Source organism: Oryx dammah, unplaced genomic scaffold (genome assembly GCF_014754425.2).
Source record: "Oryx dammah isolate SB20612 unplaced genomic scaffold, SCBI_Odam_1.1 HiC_scaffold_8, whole genome shotgun sequence".
In the NCBI taxonomy this organism is placed as follows: Eukaryota; Metazoa; Chordata; class Mammalia; order Artiodactyla; family Bovidae; genus Oryx; species Oryx dammah.
The window spans coordinates 21,091,689-21,107,575 of record NW_024070192.1 but is presented as its reverse complement, the minus strand read 5'-3'; the positions used below and the strand labels follow the sequence as shown (position 1 = coordinate 21,107,575).

The 15,887-nt window shown below is 40.0% G+C and overlaps 1 protein-coding gene and 1 long non-coding RNA gene across 2 annotated transcripts in view; one reads left to right on the top strand and one right to left on the bottom strand.

Annotated features, from left to right (window-relative positions):
- Positions 1 to 3,224: 3,224 nt before the first annotated feature.
- On the bottom strand, positions 3,225 to 3,920 carry LOC120867166 (keratin, high-sulfur matrix protein, IIIA3-like). The gene has a single exon (XM_040245398.1). The coding sequence runs from the start codon at positions 3,872 to 3,874 to the stop codon at positions 3,476 to 3,478; it is 399 nt and encodes a 132-aa protein (XP_040101332.1). The 5' UTR covers positions 3,875 to 3,920; the 3' UTR covers positions 3,225 to 3,475.
- Positions 3,921 to 13,911: 9,991 nt separating this feature from the next.
- LOC120867168 overlaps positions 13,912 to 15,887 on the top strand; it is an 18,764-nt gene continuing 16,788 nt past the window's right edge. Inside the window, exon 1 of the long non-coding RNA XR_005721817.1 lies at positions 13,912 to 13,978. This is a non-coding gene — a long non-coding RNA (uncharacterized LOC120867168). The remainder of the gene's footprint in view (positions 13,979 to 15,887) is intronic.

The window sequence follows — 15,887 nt, the reverse complement described above, 5'->3', positions numbered from 1 at the left end:
GAAGCTGGTGGAACAGCAGGCCATGGTGTCAGGGGTTAGGCTGAGAGCTGGGATGCTTGGAGAAGTTTCTGAGTTTGGTCTGCTTGTTCCACCCAGGCCTTTTATAGAATTTTGCCACTTCCTGTTTTTGTGATGGACAGCATTTCTATCTTATTACTCTTTTAAACAATCTTTTCCACAGTAATAGGCCCCTCTGATTGTTGAAATAATGAGTTATTTTAAATATATCTCCAAATTGGATTTTCCTTATTACTCAGCTAATACTCACCAAATGTGTTTGTCTTTGGTAAAAATACTGATGTTTTGTTTTCAAACAGTGCTGTAATTTCTCAAGTCTCAGCCTTTGTTTTATGCTTATGATTACATCACTGTCACTCATAAGACAATGTGACTATGGGATCATATTTTCCAAACCTTCAGTCTCCAGAATAAAATTATTAACCATTGATTGTCCTGTGTCTAAGCCTTCCTACTTTTTTTTTAAGTAATTGAAATTATAGTTTCTACAAGCAGCCAGATAGAAATAAACTTCACATTCATTCACATTCATAGGAATTCACAGATCTTTCCAGAAATTGGATCTCTCCACTTTCTATGATCTCTCTTGAACATCACACATTCAGACTTGATGAAACACTTATCACTGAGGAGAGTATGAAATCTCCATCCCAATTTACTGTATTTTGTTGTTAATATTAATAACACAAATTTAAAAGAAGGACTAAAATTCATACCCGGTAATTAGGAAAAAAAGTCACAAAAATTTTATGTGTAATTGACATTTCTCTCTGAAGGATAAGAATCACTTCTCTATGGATTATCTGAACAGTATTTATTTCTCAAAGGTGGGATTCATTTTCAATTTATGTCATTTTTTATGTAACTACAACTTGTTTCCTATGAAAGGATGATATTAGACCAAAGAGCATGACAATTGAATTTAGGAAAGAGAACCAATAAAAGAAGAAGCAGAAGCTGGGAAACACTTTTTTTGGATCACCATCTTATAAGGCAGATTAGAGCTGGACACTGCTTAGCGACTGAACAACAACGAAGGGAATGGATAATCAAATGTCATTCAGTAGATAAAGTGCAAAGAGATTAAGATAAATTTCAGCAAAACAAAGGTCAAAACAATTCTTGGTGGTTTCCAAAATTTGCGATTTTCCATTAGAAATTTGGAGTTATACAGGAGGAAATGAAAAAAGCGATGGTCAAAAGCATACGTTTTTGCTAATTGTGGTAGGTTTGTCCTTGCTTTCCAACCCTGAATAGACGCACGTAGTTAGCTTTTATGAGGTGGAGGTTTGGTTTGTACAGCGATAGAATTCCAGTAAAGAGTGATTCATGGCAGTGTCAATAAAGATGTCCACATCATGGTAACCATGACTGCAGGTATGATGTTAAAGGATGGTTAGGGGAATCACTGAATGTTAGAGATCAAAAACTTAGTATATCATTTTGTCCAACCATTTAATTTTATAGGTTTGGAAACTGACATCATTCTTTTTATAAATAGCACATGTTTATTGAATACTATTATGCCTGGGGCACTGAAGGATTATGTAGAAGGCAAGACCCAATCTGCTGCCTCATGTCTTACTCTAGCACACAAATTGGCATAGTACCAATAAGCCAGAGTTGAACATAGGAACAGGATGTTCCTATGGAGATGCAGAGCAGAGAACAGACTTGTGGACCCAGTGGGCAAAGGAGAGGTTTGGACAAATAGAGAGAGTAATATTGAAACATATATATTACCATATGTAAAACAGATAGCCAGTGGGAATATGCTGTATGTCACAGGGAGCTCAAACTGGGTGCTCTGGGACTGCCTAGAGAGGAGGGATGGGGTGGGAAGTGAGAAGGAGGTAAAAGAGGGAGAGGACATATGTGTGCCTATGGCTGATTCATGTTGATGGATGGCAGAAACCAACTCAATATTGCAAAGAAATTATCCTCCAATTTTGGCATGTATTTTGAAAATTCAATAATAAAATGTCATTGTTATTGCAAAAAATAAAAATAAAAAAAATAAATGAATTTGAAAAAAGATTGATGTCATGAAACAGAAAAAGAAGGAAACATTCAGCCTCAAAGTTCTAAATGGAAATATTACTGTTGTGGTGTGAACTATTTTTAATTTCCTCTCAGCATCAGTTGATATTAGAATGCTATGGAGTTTAGGATTGACTGCACTTTGGAGAGGCTAGTAACTTGCTCCATTCACACAGCCAGTACACAGCCAGAAGAGATGGGTATAAAACTTCTATTCCTCATTCCTAGATCAGTTCATTTTATTTTATACTGTGTTGCTTTCCAGGATCAACTAAAGTTAGTAAAACTCACTGTCTTCTCTGTTTTCTTCTAACATTTCTGTGTGGTTTTAAACACACAGAAAGTAAATATAAATATGTAAAAATTGTTTTAAGTACCTTCTGACCAGAAGAGTTTCCCATAGATCTGCAATTTCTAATTATTTTATTCCTAGTTGTTTCTTGTTTCCTACATTCAGATTGGTTAATTCTCTACCTGGGTTTCTGTGTCTGCCATATTCTTTGTGTCTTTTTTATTCCATGGTAACATCTCAGTTAACTCTTACTGTGTATCACTTAGACCATGGCAGTGGTCTCGTGATTGCTTCTGTATAGTCACTATTATGTCTAGCCTTTGGCCCTTTGTTTTTATAAACTAACACAGAAACTGTCCTTATGCCCAACTCCTGCCATGCCGTTCCCCTGCCCTACGGCTTTCAACATTTCTTTGTGTTTGTTGAATAAATGGCATATTCCTTTGGCTAGTTCTAAAAGCACACCAACTTTCGAAAATGATCTTCCATTATTACTTTATCTGTATCCCACTCTAATCATCTCTGAACAACTTCTTTATACCTTTGTCAATACTGTTTCCATTATTGAAAATGCCATCTTCCCTGAGATCTGGACACCTAAATCTTAACTCATATGAAATGTTAGCTTCTTTTTCAATCTTTCTTGGTCTCCCCAATTGATAGTAACTTCTCTGTTGACAGTGTGTTGTACATTTTCATATTCTAATCATTGGTTAATTACTGTGAGTTTGTTTCATCTCCTGGAAATTTCTTGAATAGGGTGACATTAACCCAACTTTAATACAGTCTATGGTTTGCAGACGGTAGGCAATCAGTCTATTTTTGTTATGCTTACATTTAATACAAAAAATAGAATGAATAAGTAAAACCAAAGTTGTGTTTGCTGGGCCAAAAAAGAGAAGTTTATTAGAAAACAAACATGCTGCAAGACTTAAGATCTAAGAAGGGAAGAAGGAAGTTGTTACTTGAGAATAGCCCAAGCCTAAATAGATGAGCCTGCATCTCCAGTTCCTAGTTGATGTGAGGTCTTAAGGCCTCAGGGCAAGAGGTTTGTTAGGTAGAGAAATGGGGGTAGAACTTTTTCAGACGGTCGGTTGCTTGCTCTGCGCAGGCAGTGCACACTGCTCAGCAGCAGGGGGAGGTCCTGCTGGTGCGGCAGATGGTGCGGCAGGGGGCCGGCCGGCAGCAGGTGGGGCGGCAGCACGGGGACTGCACAGAGACGGGCTGGCAGCACGTGGTGGCCCAGCAGCAGGGGCGGCAGACCACGGCCTGGCAGGACGTGGGGCAGCAGGTGATGGGGCGGCAGCAGCCCTCCTGCAGGCTGCAGGGCTCGCAGCAGACCGGGCGGCGGCAGGGCTCGCAGATGGGGCGCGTGCAGCGGGGCACGCAGGTCACGGGGCGGCTCACGGTGGTCTGGCAGGACACTGGGCGGCAGCAGCAGGGGTCGCGGTAGCAGCAGGGCTGGAGGCAGCCTCCGCCACAGCTGAGGGAGGAGAAGGTGGGGCCGCAGCAGGAGCCGGTCATGGTGGTGTGTGGGGCCGTGTGGGGTTGAGCTGGTGAGAGGAGCTGAGTGTTCCCAGGTGTGAGTGTCTTCCCCCTGCTCAGGGCCCTTTATATACCCTGGCCAGGAGCTGATGACACCGCCTCTTGTTTATTGTTTGCTCAATTAAATAGAAATTTGTTTCGACTAATGGTTGCATTGTTGGCGACATACTCATAATCTCATTAAAGAACATCTGTCGCATCCCTAAATATGGATGTATTCATGCTGTTCATCATCAAAACCTAAATACTCTGGAACGTTGGAGGTGAAGCAGCTCTTGATGCTTATTTTGAGTAGATGGCATCTGACAAAACCTGGGCAAAACAGTGCCGAAGGGGCTACAATTTTTAAAGACATTAAAGGCATAAGAGTTTCTAGACCACTGACTAGATCCTACCCTTGACCCCCAAGAGATTCCCAGAAAAGCCTGCATGTGACTCAGACAGGTGTTAGACATAGTCTTTGGTGTGGAAAACATTTGTGTTTCACTTCATATAGAGTTGGACTGCTGAGCCCAGAAGAACTGATGCTTTTGAACTGTGGTGTTGGATGGCATTGCGGAGTCAATAGACATGAGTTTGAGCAAGCTCTGGGAGATGATGAAGGACAGGGAAACCTGGCATGCTTCAGTCCATGGTGTCATAAAGAATTGGACACAACTGAGCAACTGAACAGCATAGTGAAATGCACATTCCTTGAATAATACTGCAGCTCATATATTTGTATTGAAAAAGTTAAAGTTGACTTTCATACACTGAGCATTAGGATAAAATACCCAAGACTGACATCTATTTTTTTCCTTTTTTCCAGCTCACGTGTGGCAACTCTGATTTTTCTGGTTTTTCTTAATATTGGTTTTCCCTGAGGCATGATATTTTTTATACTTGTCTTTCTTGTGTATGTGATATAGAATTGTGTAATAAATTTTTTCTTACTATACCTTGACATGGTTGCTACAACTATGAGGTAATAAGGCAGAGGTTTTTTCCCTACATAATAGATGTAGAAAACAAACTTGTTTGCCAGGGGGAAGTGGAGGAGGAATAAATTAGAAGATTGGGATTGACATAAACACACCACTATATGAAATGGCAACCCACTCCAGTATTCTTGCCTGGGGAATCCCATGGACGGAGGAGCTTGGTAGGCTACAGTCCACGGGGTCACAAAGAGTCAGACACGACTGAATGACTTCACTTTAAGGACCTACTGTATAGCACAGGGAGCTCTTCTCAATACTCTGTAATGACCTATATGAAAAAAGAATCTAAAAAAGAGTGGATAGTGCTTGCTTTGGCAGTACATATTCTAAAAAGCAAAGACTTCACTTTGTCGACCAAGGTCCATATAGTCAAAGTAATGATCTTTCCAGTAGTCATGTACAAATGTGAGAGCTGGACAATAAAGAAGGCAGAGCTCCAAAGAACTGATGCTTTCAAACTTTGCTGCTGGAGAAGACTCTTGAGAGTCCCTTGGGAAGCAAAGAGATCAAACCAGTGAGTCTTAAAGGATATCAACCCTGAATACTCTTTGGAAGGACTGATGCTGACGCTGAAGCTTCAATATTTTAACTACCCAATGTGAACACCTGACTCATTGAAAAAGACCCTGATACTGGGAATTATTGAAGACAGAAGGAGAAGAGGGTGACAGAAGATGAGATGGTTGGACGGCATCACTGATTCTATGGACATGAACCTCGGCAAACTCTGGGAGATGGTGAGGGACAGGAAAGCCTGGCTTGCTACAGTCCATGGGGTCACAAAGAGTCAGACATGACTTGGAGACTGAACAGCAGTATTCCATTGTATATATGTACTCCAGCTTCTTTATCCATTCTTCTGTCGATGGACAAGTAGGTTGCTTCCAAGTCCTGGCTATTGTAAATAGTGCCTCAGTTAACACTGTGGTACATGTGTCTTTTTCAGTTGTGATTTCCTCAGGGTATTTGGCCAGTAGTGACGTTGTTGGGTCATATGGTAGTTTTATTCCTACTTTTTAAAGGAATCTTCATACTGTCTCCTGTAATGGCTGTAACAATTTACATTCCCACCAACAATGTGAGAGGGTTCCCTTTTCTCCAAACCCTCTTCAGCATTTATGTTTGTAGATTTTTTGATAACGGCCATTCTGACTGGTATGCACTCTCACCACTTTCATTCAACATAGTTTTAGAAGTCCCAGCCATGGCAAACAGAGAAGAAAAAGAAATAAAAGAAATTCAAACTGGAAAAGAAGTAAAACTGTTCCTGTTTGTTGATGACATGATACTATATATAAAAAATCCTTAAGATGCCACCAGAAAACTACTAATCAAGCAGCTTGGTCAAGTTGCATGATACAAAATTAATACATAGAAATCTCTTCCATTTCCATACACTAACAATGAAAGATCAAAAGAGAAATTAAGGAAACAATCTCATTTACCATTGTAACTAAAAGAATAAAATCCTGGGAATTAACCTACCCCAGGAGGCAAAAGACGTGTACTCAGAAAACAATAAGACACTGATGAATGAAAGTAAAGAGGCCACAAACAGATGGAGAGATACACTGTGTTCTTGGCTTGGAAGAAGTCATTGTGAAAATGACTGTACTGCCCAAAGCAACCTACAAATTCAGTACAATCCCTATCAAATTACCAAGGGCATTTTTCCACAGAATTAGAATACCCCAAATAGGCAAAGCAATTTTAAGAAAGAAAAACGGAGGTGGAAGGACAAAGCTCCCTGACTTCAGACTATACTATGAACCTACAGTCATCATGACAGTATGGTACTGGCACAAAACCAGAAATATAGATCAGTGAAACCAGATAGAAAGCCCAGAGATAAACCCACACACCTATGGTCACCTAATCTTTGACAATGGAAGCAAGAATATATAATAGAGAAATGCAGTGTCTTCAATAAGTGGTAGTGGGAAGACTGGACAGCTACATGTAAAATAATGAAATTAGAACACTCCCTAACACTATATACTGGAGAAGGCAATGGCACCCCACTCCAGTACTCTTGCCTGGAAAATCCCATGGATGGAGGAGCCTGGTGGGCTGCAGTCCATGGGGTTGCTAAGAGCGACACGACTGAGCGACTTCACTTTCACTTTTCACTTTCATGCTTTGGAGAAGGAAATGGCAACCCACTCCAGTATTCTTGCCTGGAGAATCCCAGGGACGGGGGAGCCTGGTGGGCTGCTGTCTATGGAGTCGCACAGAGTCGGACACGACTGAAGTGACTTAGCAGCAGCAGCAACACTATATACAAAGATAAACTTAAAATGGATTAAAGACCTAAAGGTAAGGCTAGACACTATCAAACTCTTAGAGGAAAACATAGGCAGAATACTCTTGGACATAAATCACAACAAGACCTTTTTCGATTCATTTCCTTGAGTAATGGAAATAAAACAAAAAATAAACAAATGGGACATAGTGAAACTTAAAAGCTTTTGTGCAGTAAAGAAAATCATAAACAAGATGAAAAGACAGCCCTCAGAATGGGAGAAAATATTTGCAATGAAGCAACTGACAACAGATTAATCTCCAAAATACACAAACAATACTGATATCACTTACTACCAAAATCAAATCAGTATCAAAAAACAAAAAACCCAATTAAAAAATGGGTGGAAGATCTAAATAGGCATTTATCCGGAGAAGATATACAGATGGCCAACAAGCCCATGAAAAGATGCTCACCATCACACATTATTAGAGAAATGAAGATCAAAGCTACTGTGAGGAATCACAGTCAGAGTGGCCATCATCAAAAAGTCTACAAACAATAAATGCTGGAGAGAGTGTGGAAAAAAGGGAGTCCTCTTACACTCTTGGTGGGAATATAAGTTGAAACAGCCAGTATAGAGAACAGTATGAGGGGTCCTTAAAAAACTAAAAATAGAACTACTATATGATCCAGCAACCCTACTCCTGAGAGGATACCTGGATAAAACTATAATTCAAAACATACATGCATTCCAATGATTATTGCAGCACTATTTACAATAGGCAGGGCATTGAGGCAACATGAATGTCCACCAATAGAAGGATGGATAAAGAAGATGTGGAACACGTGTAAAATGGAATATTACTCAGTCCTAAAAAGGAATGAAATTGTGAAGTTTGCTGAGACATTGGCTACTGAGAGACTGTCATACAGAGTCAAAAAGAGAAAAACAAACATTGTATAATATTGCTTATATGTGGAATCTAGAAAAATGATACAGATGAACTTATTTGCAAAGCAGAAATAGAGACACATGTAGATAGTGGACTTATGGATACAAGGGTGGGAAGTGGGTAGTGGGATGAATTGGGAGATTGAGATTGACATATATACACTACTATGTGTAAAATAGATAACTAATAAAAGCCTCCTGTATAGCACAGGGAGCTCTACTTAATGTTCTGTGATAACATATGGGAAGAAAATCCAATAAAGAGGGGATATATGTATACATATGGTTGATTCGCTTTGCTGTACAACAGAAACTAACACAACATTGTAAAGCAGCTATACTCCAATACAAATTAATTTGAAAGAAGTTTTTTTCCATAAACATTGTATGCATATTGATACACTGTTCAGAGGTGGTGGGTTGGGAGACTATGCAGCTGTTCTTTGATGGTACAGTCTGAAATGTGATTAATGGGCATGCTTCTTCAGGGATCATTGCCATGACAGTTGAGGAATTGCATGGGGGAAACATTCTCATGATTTTTCAGCTTTACTCCTCCTATGATTCACCAGACAGGGTATTGGATCACTTTAGTATCATTTCCATCATTCAAAAGAAAGTGACTCAGGCCTCAAGAACTAAGGCTCCCAAAATGGAATTTCAAACATAATTTCAAAACTTTAAAGGAATGTAAATTGACTGAACATACAGTCACATTTGGGAGAAAGTCAAGCACAATCTCATCGAAGAAAATCCTCAACTCTCTTGCTTACATTTTGTTGTCCATGTACACTCAGGATTTCTTCAAAGCCATAACCAGAGCCTAGAAAGAAACTTGTTATTCTGTTCTTTTTTCCCTTCCCCCCACTCCAACTTTACTGAGATACCAAAAAAGGATGTCTTTTTCATCATTGGGGACTGGAATGCAAAAGTAGGAGGTCAAGAATACCTGGAGTAACAGGCAAGTTTGGCCTTGGAGTACAAAATGAAGCAGGGCAAAGACTAATGGAGTTATGCTGAGAGAATGCACTGGTCGTAGCAAACACCCTCTTCCAACAACACAAGAAATGACTGTATCCATGGACATCACCAGATGGTCAATACCAAAATCAGATTAATTATGTTCTTTGCAGCTGAAGATGGAGAAGCTCTATACAGTCAGCAAAAACAAGACTGGGAGCTGACTGTGGCTCAAATCATTAATTTCTTATGGCAAAATTCAGACTGAAATTGAAGAAAATTGAAGAAAGTAGGGAAAACCACCAGACCATTCAGGTATGACCTAAATCAAATCCCTTACATACAGTGGAAGTGACAAATAAATTCAAGGGATTAGATCTGATGGACAGAGTGCCTGAAGAACTATGGATGGAGGTTCATAACATTGTACAGGAGGCTGTGATCAAAAGCATCCCCAAGAAAAAGAAATCAGCAGTTCATTTCACCCAGTCATGTCCAATTCTTTGCAACCCCATGGACAGCAGCACACCAGGCTTCCCTGTCCATCATTAACTCCCAAGCTTGCTCAAACTCATGTCCATCATTTGGTGATTCCATCCAACCATCTCACCCTCTGTCATCCCCACCTCCTCCTGCCTTCAATCTTTCCCAACATCAGGATCTTTTCCAAAGAGTCAGTTCTTCACATCAGGTAGCCAAAGTATTGGAGCTTCAGCCTCAACATCAGTCCTTCCAATGAACATTCAGGATTGATTTCCTTTAGGACTGAGTGGTTTGATCTCCCTGCAGTCCAAGGAACTCTCAAGAGCCTTCCCCAACACCACAGTTCAAAAGCATCAATTCTGTGGCACTCAGCTTCTTTTATAGTCCAACTCGCACATCCAGACATGACTACTGGAAAAACCATAGCTTTGATTAGACAGACCTTTGTTGGCAAAGTAAAGTCTCTGCTTTTTAATATGCTATCTAGGTTTGTCATAGCTTTTCTTCCAAGGAGCAAGCATCTTTTAATTTCATGGTTGCACCCACTCCAGTACTCTTGCCTGGAAAATCCCATGGATGGAGGAGCCTGGTAGGCTGCAGTCCATGGGGTCGCGAAGAGTCAGACATGAGTGAGCGCCTTCACTTTCACTTTTCACTTTCATGCATTGGAGAAGGAAATGGCAACTCACTCCACTATTCTTGCCTGGAGAATCCCAAGGATGGCGGAGCCTGGTGGCTTGCCGTCTATGGGGTTGCACAGAGTCGGACACGACTGAAGCGACTTAGCAGCAGCAGCAGTCACCATCAGCCGTGATTTGGGTGCCCATGAAAATAAAGTCTGTCACTGTTTCCATTGTTTCCTGATCTACTTGCCATAGGCAAAATAGTTGTCAGAGGAGGCCTTACAAATAGCTGAGAAAAGATGAGAAGTGAAAGGCAAAGGAGAAAAAGAAAAAATATATCCAACTGAATACAGAGTTCCAAAGAAGAGCAAAGAGAGATAAGAAAGCCTTCCTAAGTGATCAATGCAAAGAAACAGAAGAAAACAATAGAATGGGAAAGACTAGAGATCTCTTCAGGAAAATTAGAGATACCAAGGGAACATTTCATGCAAAGATGGGCACAATAATGGACAGAAACAGAAGCAGAAGATATTAAGAAAAGGTGACAAGAATACACAGAAGGACTATACAAAAAAGATCTTAATGACCCAGATAACCATGATGGTGTAAACACTCACCTAGAGCCAGACATCCTGGAAGGTGAAGTCAAGTGGGCCTTAGGAAGCATGACTATTAGTGGAGGTGATGGAATTTCAGCTGAGCTATTTCAACTCCCAAAAGTGCTATACTCAATATGTCAGCAAATTTGGAAAACTCAGCAGTGGTCACAGGATTGGAAAAGGTCAGTTTTCATTCCAATCCCAAAAAAGAGCAATGCCAAAGAATGTTCAAATTACAGCCGAATTGCACTCATCTCACACGCTAGCAAAGTAATGCTGAAAATCCTCTAAGCTATGCGTCAATAGTAGATGAACCGAGAACTTCCAGATGTTCAAGCTGGACTTAGAAAAGGCTTAGGAATGAGAGATCAAATTGCTGACATCCATTGGATCATAGAAAAAACAAGAGAATTTCAGAAAAACATCTACTTCTGCTTCATTGATTGTCTAGGTTTGACTTTGACTGTGTGGATCACAACAAACTGTGGAAAAATCTTAAAGAGATGGGAATACCAGACCTCCTACCTGACTCCTGAGAAATCTTTATGCAGGTCAAAAACCTAGAGGGGTGGGATGGGTAGGGAGATGGGAGGGAGTTTCAAAAGGGAGGGAATATATGTATCCCTATGGCTGATTCATGTTGAGGTTTGACAGAAAAGAGCAAAATTCTGTAAAGCAATTATCCATCAAAAAAGAAAAAAGAAAAAAAAGAAGAAACAGAACCAGGTATGGAACAATGGACTGGTTCAAAATTGGAAAAGAAGTACGTCAACACAATATATTGTCATCCTGCCTATTTAACTTATATGCAGAGTACATCGTGTAAAATGTTGGACTGGATGAAGCACAAGCTGGAATCTAGATTGCCGGGAGAAATATCAATAACCTCAGATATGCAGATGACACCACCCTTGTGGCAGAAAGTGAAGAGGAACTAAAGAACCTCTTGGTGAAAGTAAAAGAGAAGAGTGAAAAACCTGGCTTAAAACTCAGCATTCAATAAATGAAGATCACGGCATCTGGTCCCATCAGTTCAGGGCAAATAGATGGGGAAACAATGGAAACAGTGAGAAACTTCATTTTCTTGGGCTCTAAAATCACTGCAGATGGTGACTGTAGCCATGAAATTAAAAGACACTTGCTCCTTGGAAGAAAAGCTATGATCAACCTAGACAGCAGAGACATTACTTTGCTGATAAAGGTCCATCTTGTCAAAACCATGGTTTTTCCAGTAGTCATGTATGGATGTGGGAGTTGGACCATAAAGAAAGCTGAGTGCTGAAGAATTGATGCTTTTGAACTGTGGTGTTGGAGAAGACTCTTGAGAATCCCTTGGACTGCAGGGAGATCAAACCACTCAATCCTAAAGGAAATCAGTCCTGAATATTCACTGGAAGGACTGTTGATGAAGCTGATGTGAAGAACTAACTCTTTGGAAAAGACCCTGATGCTGGGAAAGATTGAAGGCAGGAGGAGATGGGGACAACAGAGGGTGAGATGGTTGGATGGAATCACCAACTTGATGGACAGGAGTTTGAGTAAGCTCTGGGAGTTGGTGATGGACAGGGAAGCCTGGTGTGTTGCAGTCCATGGGGTCACAAAGAGTCGGACATGACTGAGTGACAGAACTTAACTGATATATAGCTGTGTAATTTTAAGGTGCATGTTGTGATGATTTGATATATGTCTATATTGCAAAATGTTTACCACAATAAGGCTAGTTAACACATTCTTTCCCTTACCTAATTGGCATTTTGTTGTCATTGTTATGATGAGGATATTAAAGCTCTACTCTCAGAGTATCTTTCAAGTATACAGTATACAGTTGACTCTTGAACAACACAGGTTTGGACTGCATGGGTCTACTTATATGGAAATCTTTTTCAGTCATAAATGCTACGGTGACACATGACCTGTGGTTGGTTTCACCATGGATATGGAGGAACTGCAAGTACAGAGGAACCACAGATATGAAGTCTCGGATATGGAGGGCAGAATATAAGTTGTACTTGGATTTTGACTGTGCAGAGTCAGTGCCCCTACTTGGATTTTGACTGTGCAGAGTCAGTGCCCCTAACCCCAGAGTAGTTCAAGGGTCAATCATAGTATTGTTAACTATAGTCACCATGCTGTACATCAGATCCTTGGAATTTATTCATCTCATAAGTGAAAGTTTGTGCCTTTTGACCCAAACCTCCTCATTTCTTCTACCCCTCAGCCCTTGGTAACTACTTTTCTACTCTAGGTTTCTTTGAGTCTGATGGTTTTAATTCCATGTATAAGTGAAATCATTACAATATATGCTTTTCTCATGTCCAGCTTATTTCATTCAGCATTATGCCTTCAAGTTTCACCCCTGTTATCGCAAAAGGCAGGATTTCCTTCTTTTTGTGGCTATTATATATATATATATAATTTAGCCTAATTAACAACTAATTTTATTTAGTCATTCATCTGTTGGACATTTAGGTTTTCTCAGTGTCTTAACTATTGTAAATTACTGTTGTGAACATGAGAATGTGGAAATCTCTTTGAGATAGTGATTTCATCTTCTTTGGATGTATACCAAGAAGTGGAATTGCTCGATCATAGAGTAGTTCTATTTTCAGTTTTTTGAAGAACCTCCAAACTGTTTTCCATAGTAGCTGTAGCAATTTACACTCCCCCCCACAAATAACAGTATACTAAGGTTCCCTTTTCTCCACATCATCACACTAGCATTTGCTATCTCTTGTCTTTTTGATAATATCCATTCTAACAGGTGTGAGGTGATATCACATTGTGGTTTTGATTTGCATTTCCCTGGTGATTAGCAATGTTGAACATCTTTTCAACATGTACTGTTGACCATCTATATGCCTTCTTTGAAAAAATGTTTACAAATCCTCTGCTTATTTTTTAAATGGATTGGTTTTCTGCTGTCTTTTGTTTTGGTCTGTTGCTATTTAGTTGCAGGAGTTCCTTGTGTTTTGTGGATATTAACTGCTTATCAGATACACAGTTTGCAAATAGTTGCTTCCATTTGGTGGGTTGCCTTTTTATTTGTAGTTTGCTTCTTTCGCTCCATAGAAACTTTTTAGTTTGATGTAGTCCCGTCTGCTAATTTTTGCTTTTATTGCTTATGCTTTATTCTTCTCAAGGCACATTGTCTAATAATCAGTTTTTCTTCTTGCTAGGGGTGAGGTGTCTTCATAATGGTCACATTTTGGGCATGGAGAACCTCTTCAGAGGACAATCTCAGGTAAGAAGACTCATGTCTCTACTCTAAACACTTCTGATCCAAAGCTGTTCTGAGATGACTTTTTTCTTTCTTTTATAAAGATATACAAAGAATGAGAGGCCATGAGCCCTTCAGTAAGTAATTCCAGTGTTTTCAGTCGAGGATACTCATTCTACCCCACACCCAAGTTTCATTTCCTGGCAGAGAAAATATGGGTCATGTGTGAATAATTCATGCCACTGAGCTCTGTGATTTGACACTGGTGGCAAGTTATGTGCTATTTTCTGATGCCACTTATTCTAAAACCAGACAACACTCATTCGAAAACTTTGCAACTTACTGACTATGTGTCTTTGGGCCATATGGGATAATAATAGATGTGTAATCAAGGTTGTTGTGAAGGTTAGATGAGCTAATAATTTTGTCAAATACTAAGAACAGTGCCTGGCACTTAGTGTCTTATATTTGTTGAGTTAATAAATATATTTTAATAGGTATTGTTTCAGTGTTGTTTTATAAGCTCTAAATTTTGAATTTAGAACAAAGATGGTGTTTGAAATGGTAAGTAGCCAGTTCTCTGCTCTGTCACCAGAAAATACGTATTAAATAGGATTATTCAGTGGGGGATTTCATTAATCATGTAAAATAAAAATATCTTGAAGGAAGATATTAGAATTCCCTCTATTTGAGCACCAGTCTCTGTAAAGGGGAGCCAGGCTACTGTAGACCTGATGAGAAGAACGTGTGTCAGAATTGTGGATAGTGACACTAACTGTCACATGTGTGAGAGTCCCACAGCCCATGCAACAGAGGGAGGTCCTAAAAAACAACCATAAAAGAAAAGGCATAAAATTTAGTAAGATTCTTAGTGATGATGGACAACATATTTTGCATAATGAATGCTAGGGCTTTATTTAACAGTATCATTCAACAACCACATTATGAGCAAATTTTAACATGAAAAATACTGTCTTGCGTTCTCAATTCTCAGTTGCTATACAAAAGGAGAAAAGCAATTGTACATGTAATCAAAAACAGCTAGCAATTTTTAACAGTTTTTATTGGTACATATTGAAAGTGGACCTTACTTTATGCCATTGCTGCTGCTGCTGCTGCTGCTGCTAAGTCACTTCAGTCGTGTCCGACTCTGTGCAGCCCCATAGACGGCAGACAACCAGGCTCCCCCCCGGGATTCTCCAGGCAAGAACACTGAAGTGGGTTGCCATTTCCTTCTCCAATGCATGAAAGTGAAAAGTAAAAGTGAAGTCGCTCAGTCGTGTTCGACTCTACCAGGCTCCTCTGTCCATGGGATTTTAACAGGTGTCATTTCCGTGAATGAATACTCAGACTGGGAATGTAAGTGGTAACCGGATGTAGACTCCTTACTGGTCACTACTGAAGACCATTTCTCAGGTGTTTGGTGCCTACCTGTCTGAACTGTGGGCATTGGTGACTTGGAGATGTAGCTGTTCTTGTCTTTATAGTCAGCTACTGTGTCCTATAAATGCCATTTACAACGATAATGAGGAAACTGCCCAGATTTCGGTTATTTTAGAGAACAACAAGAGGATTATTTCCTGTCTTGCTTTGGATATCTCTGGAAAACAGAGACAGAATCTAATGAGAGGAAATATCACAGAGACCATGATTTCTATGCCGAAAGTGTTAAGTTTATTAGAGAACCAACAACACAATATAGGAGTGAGCAGGGGTCGTGGGAGGACAGGATAGTTTTCATCAGTAATTAGTTTGAAAAGGGTGCTGCCTTGTTTGAAGAGAGGAGGAATGGGCTTCTCAAGAAAAGAGGTGTTTCTGCTGTGAAGCTGTGGGACAGCAGGATAGACCCCGCCCTCTACTTAGTGATGATGCGCGCCTAGGAAGCACTGCTCAGCAGCAGGGGGAGGTCCTGCAGGTGCGGCAGATGGTGCGG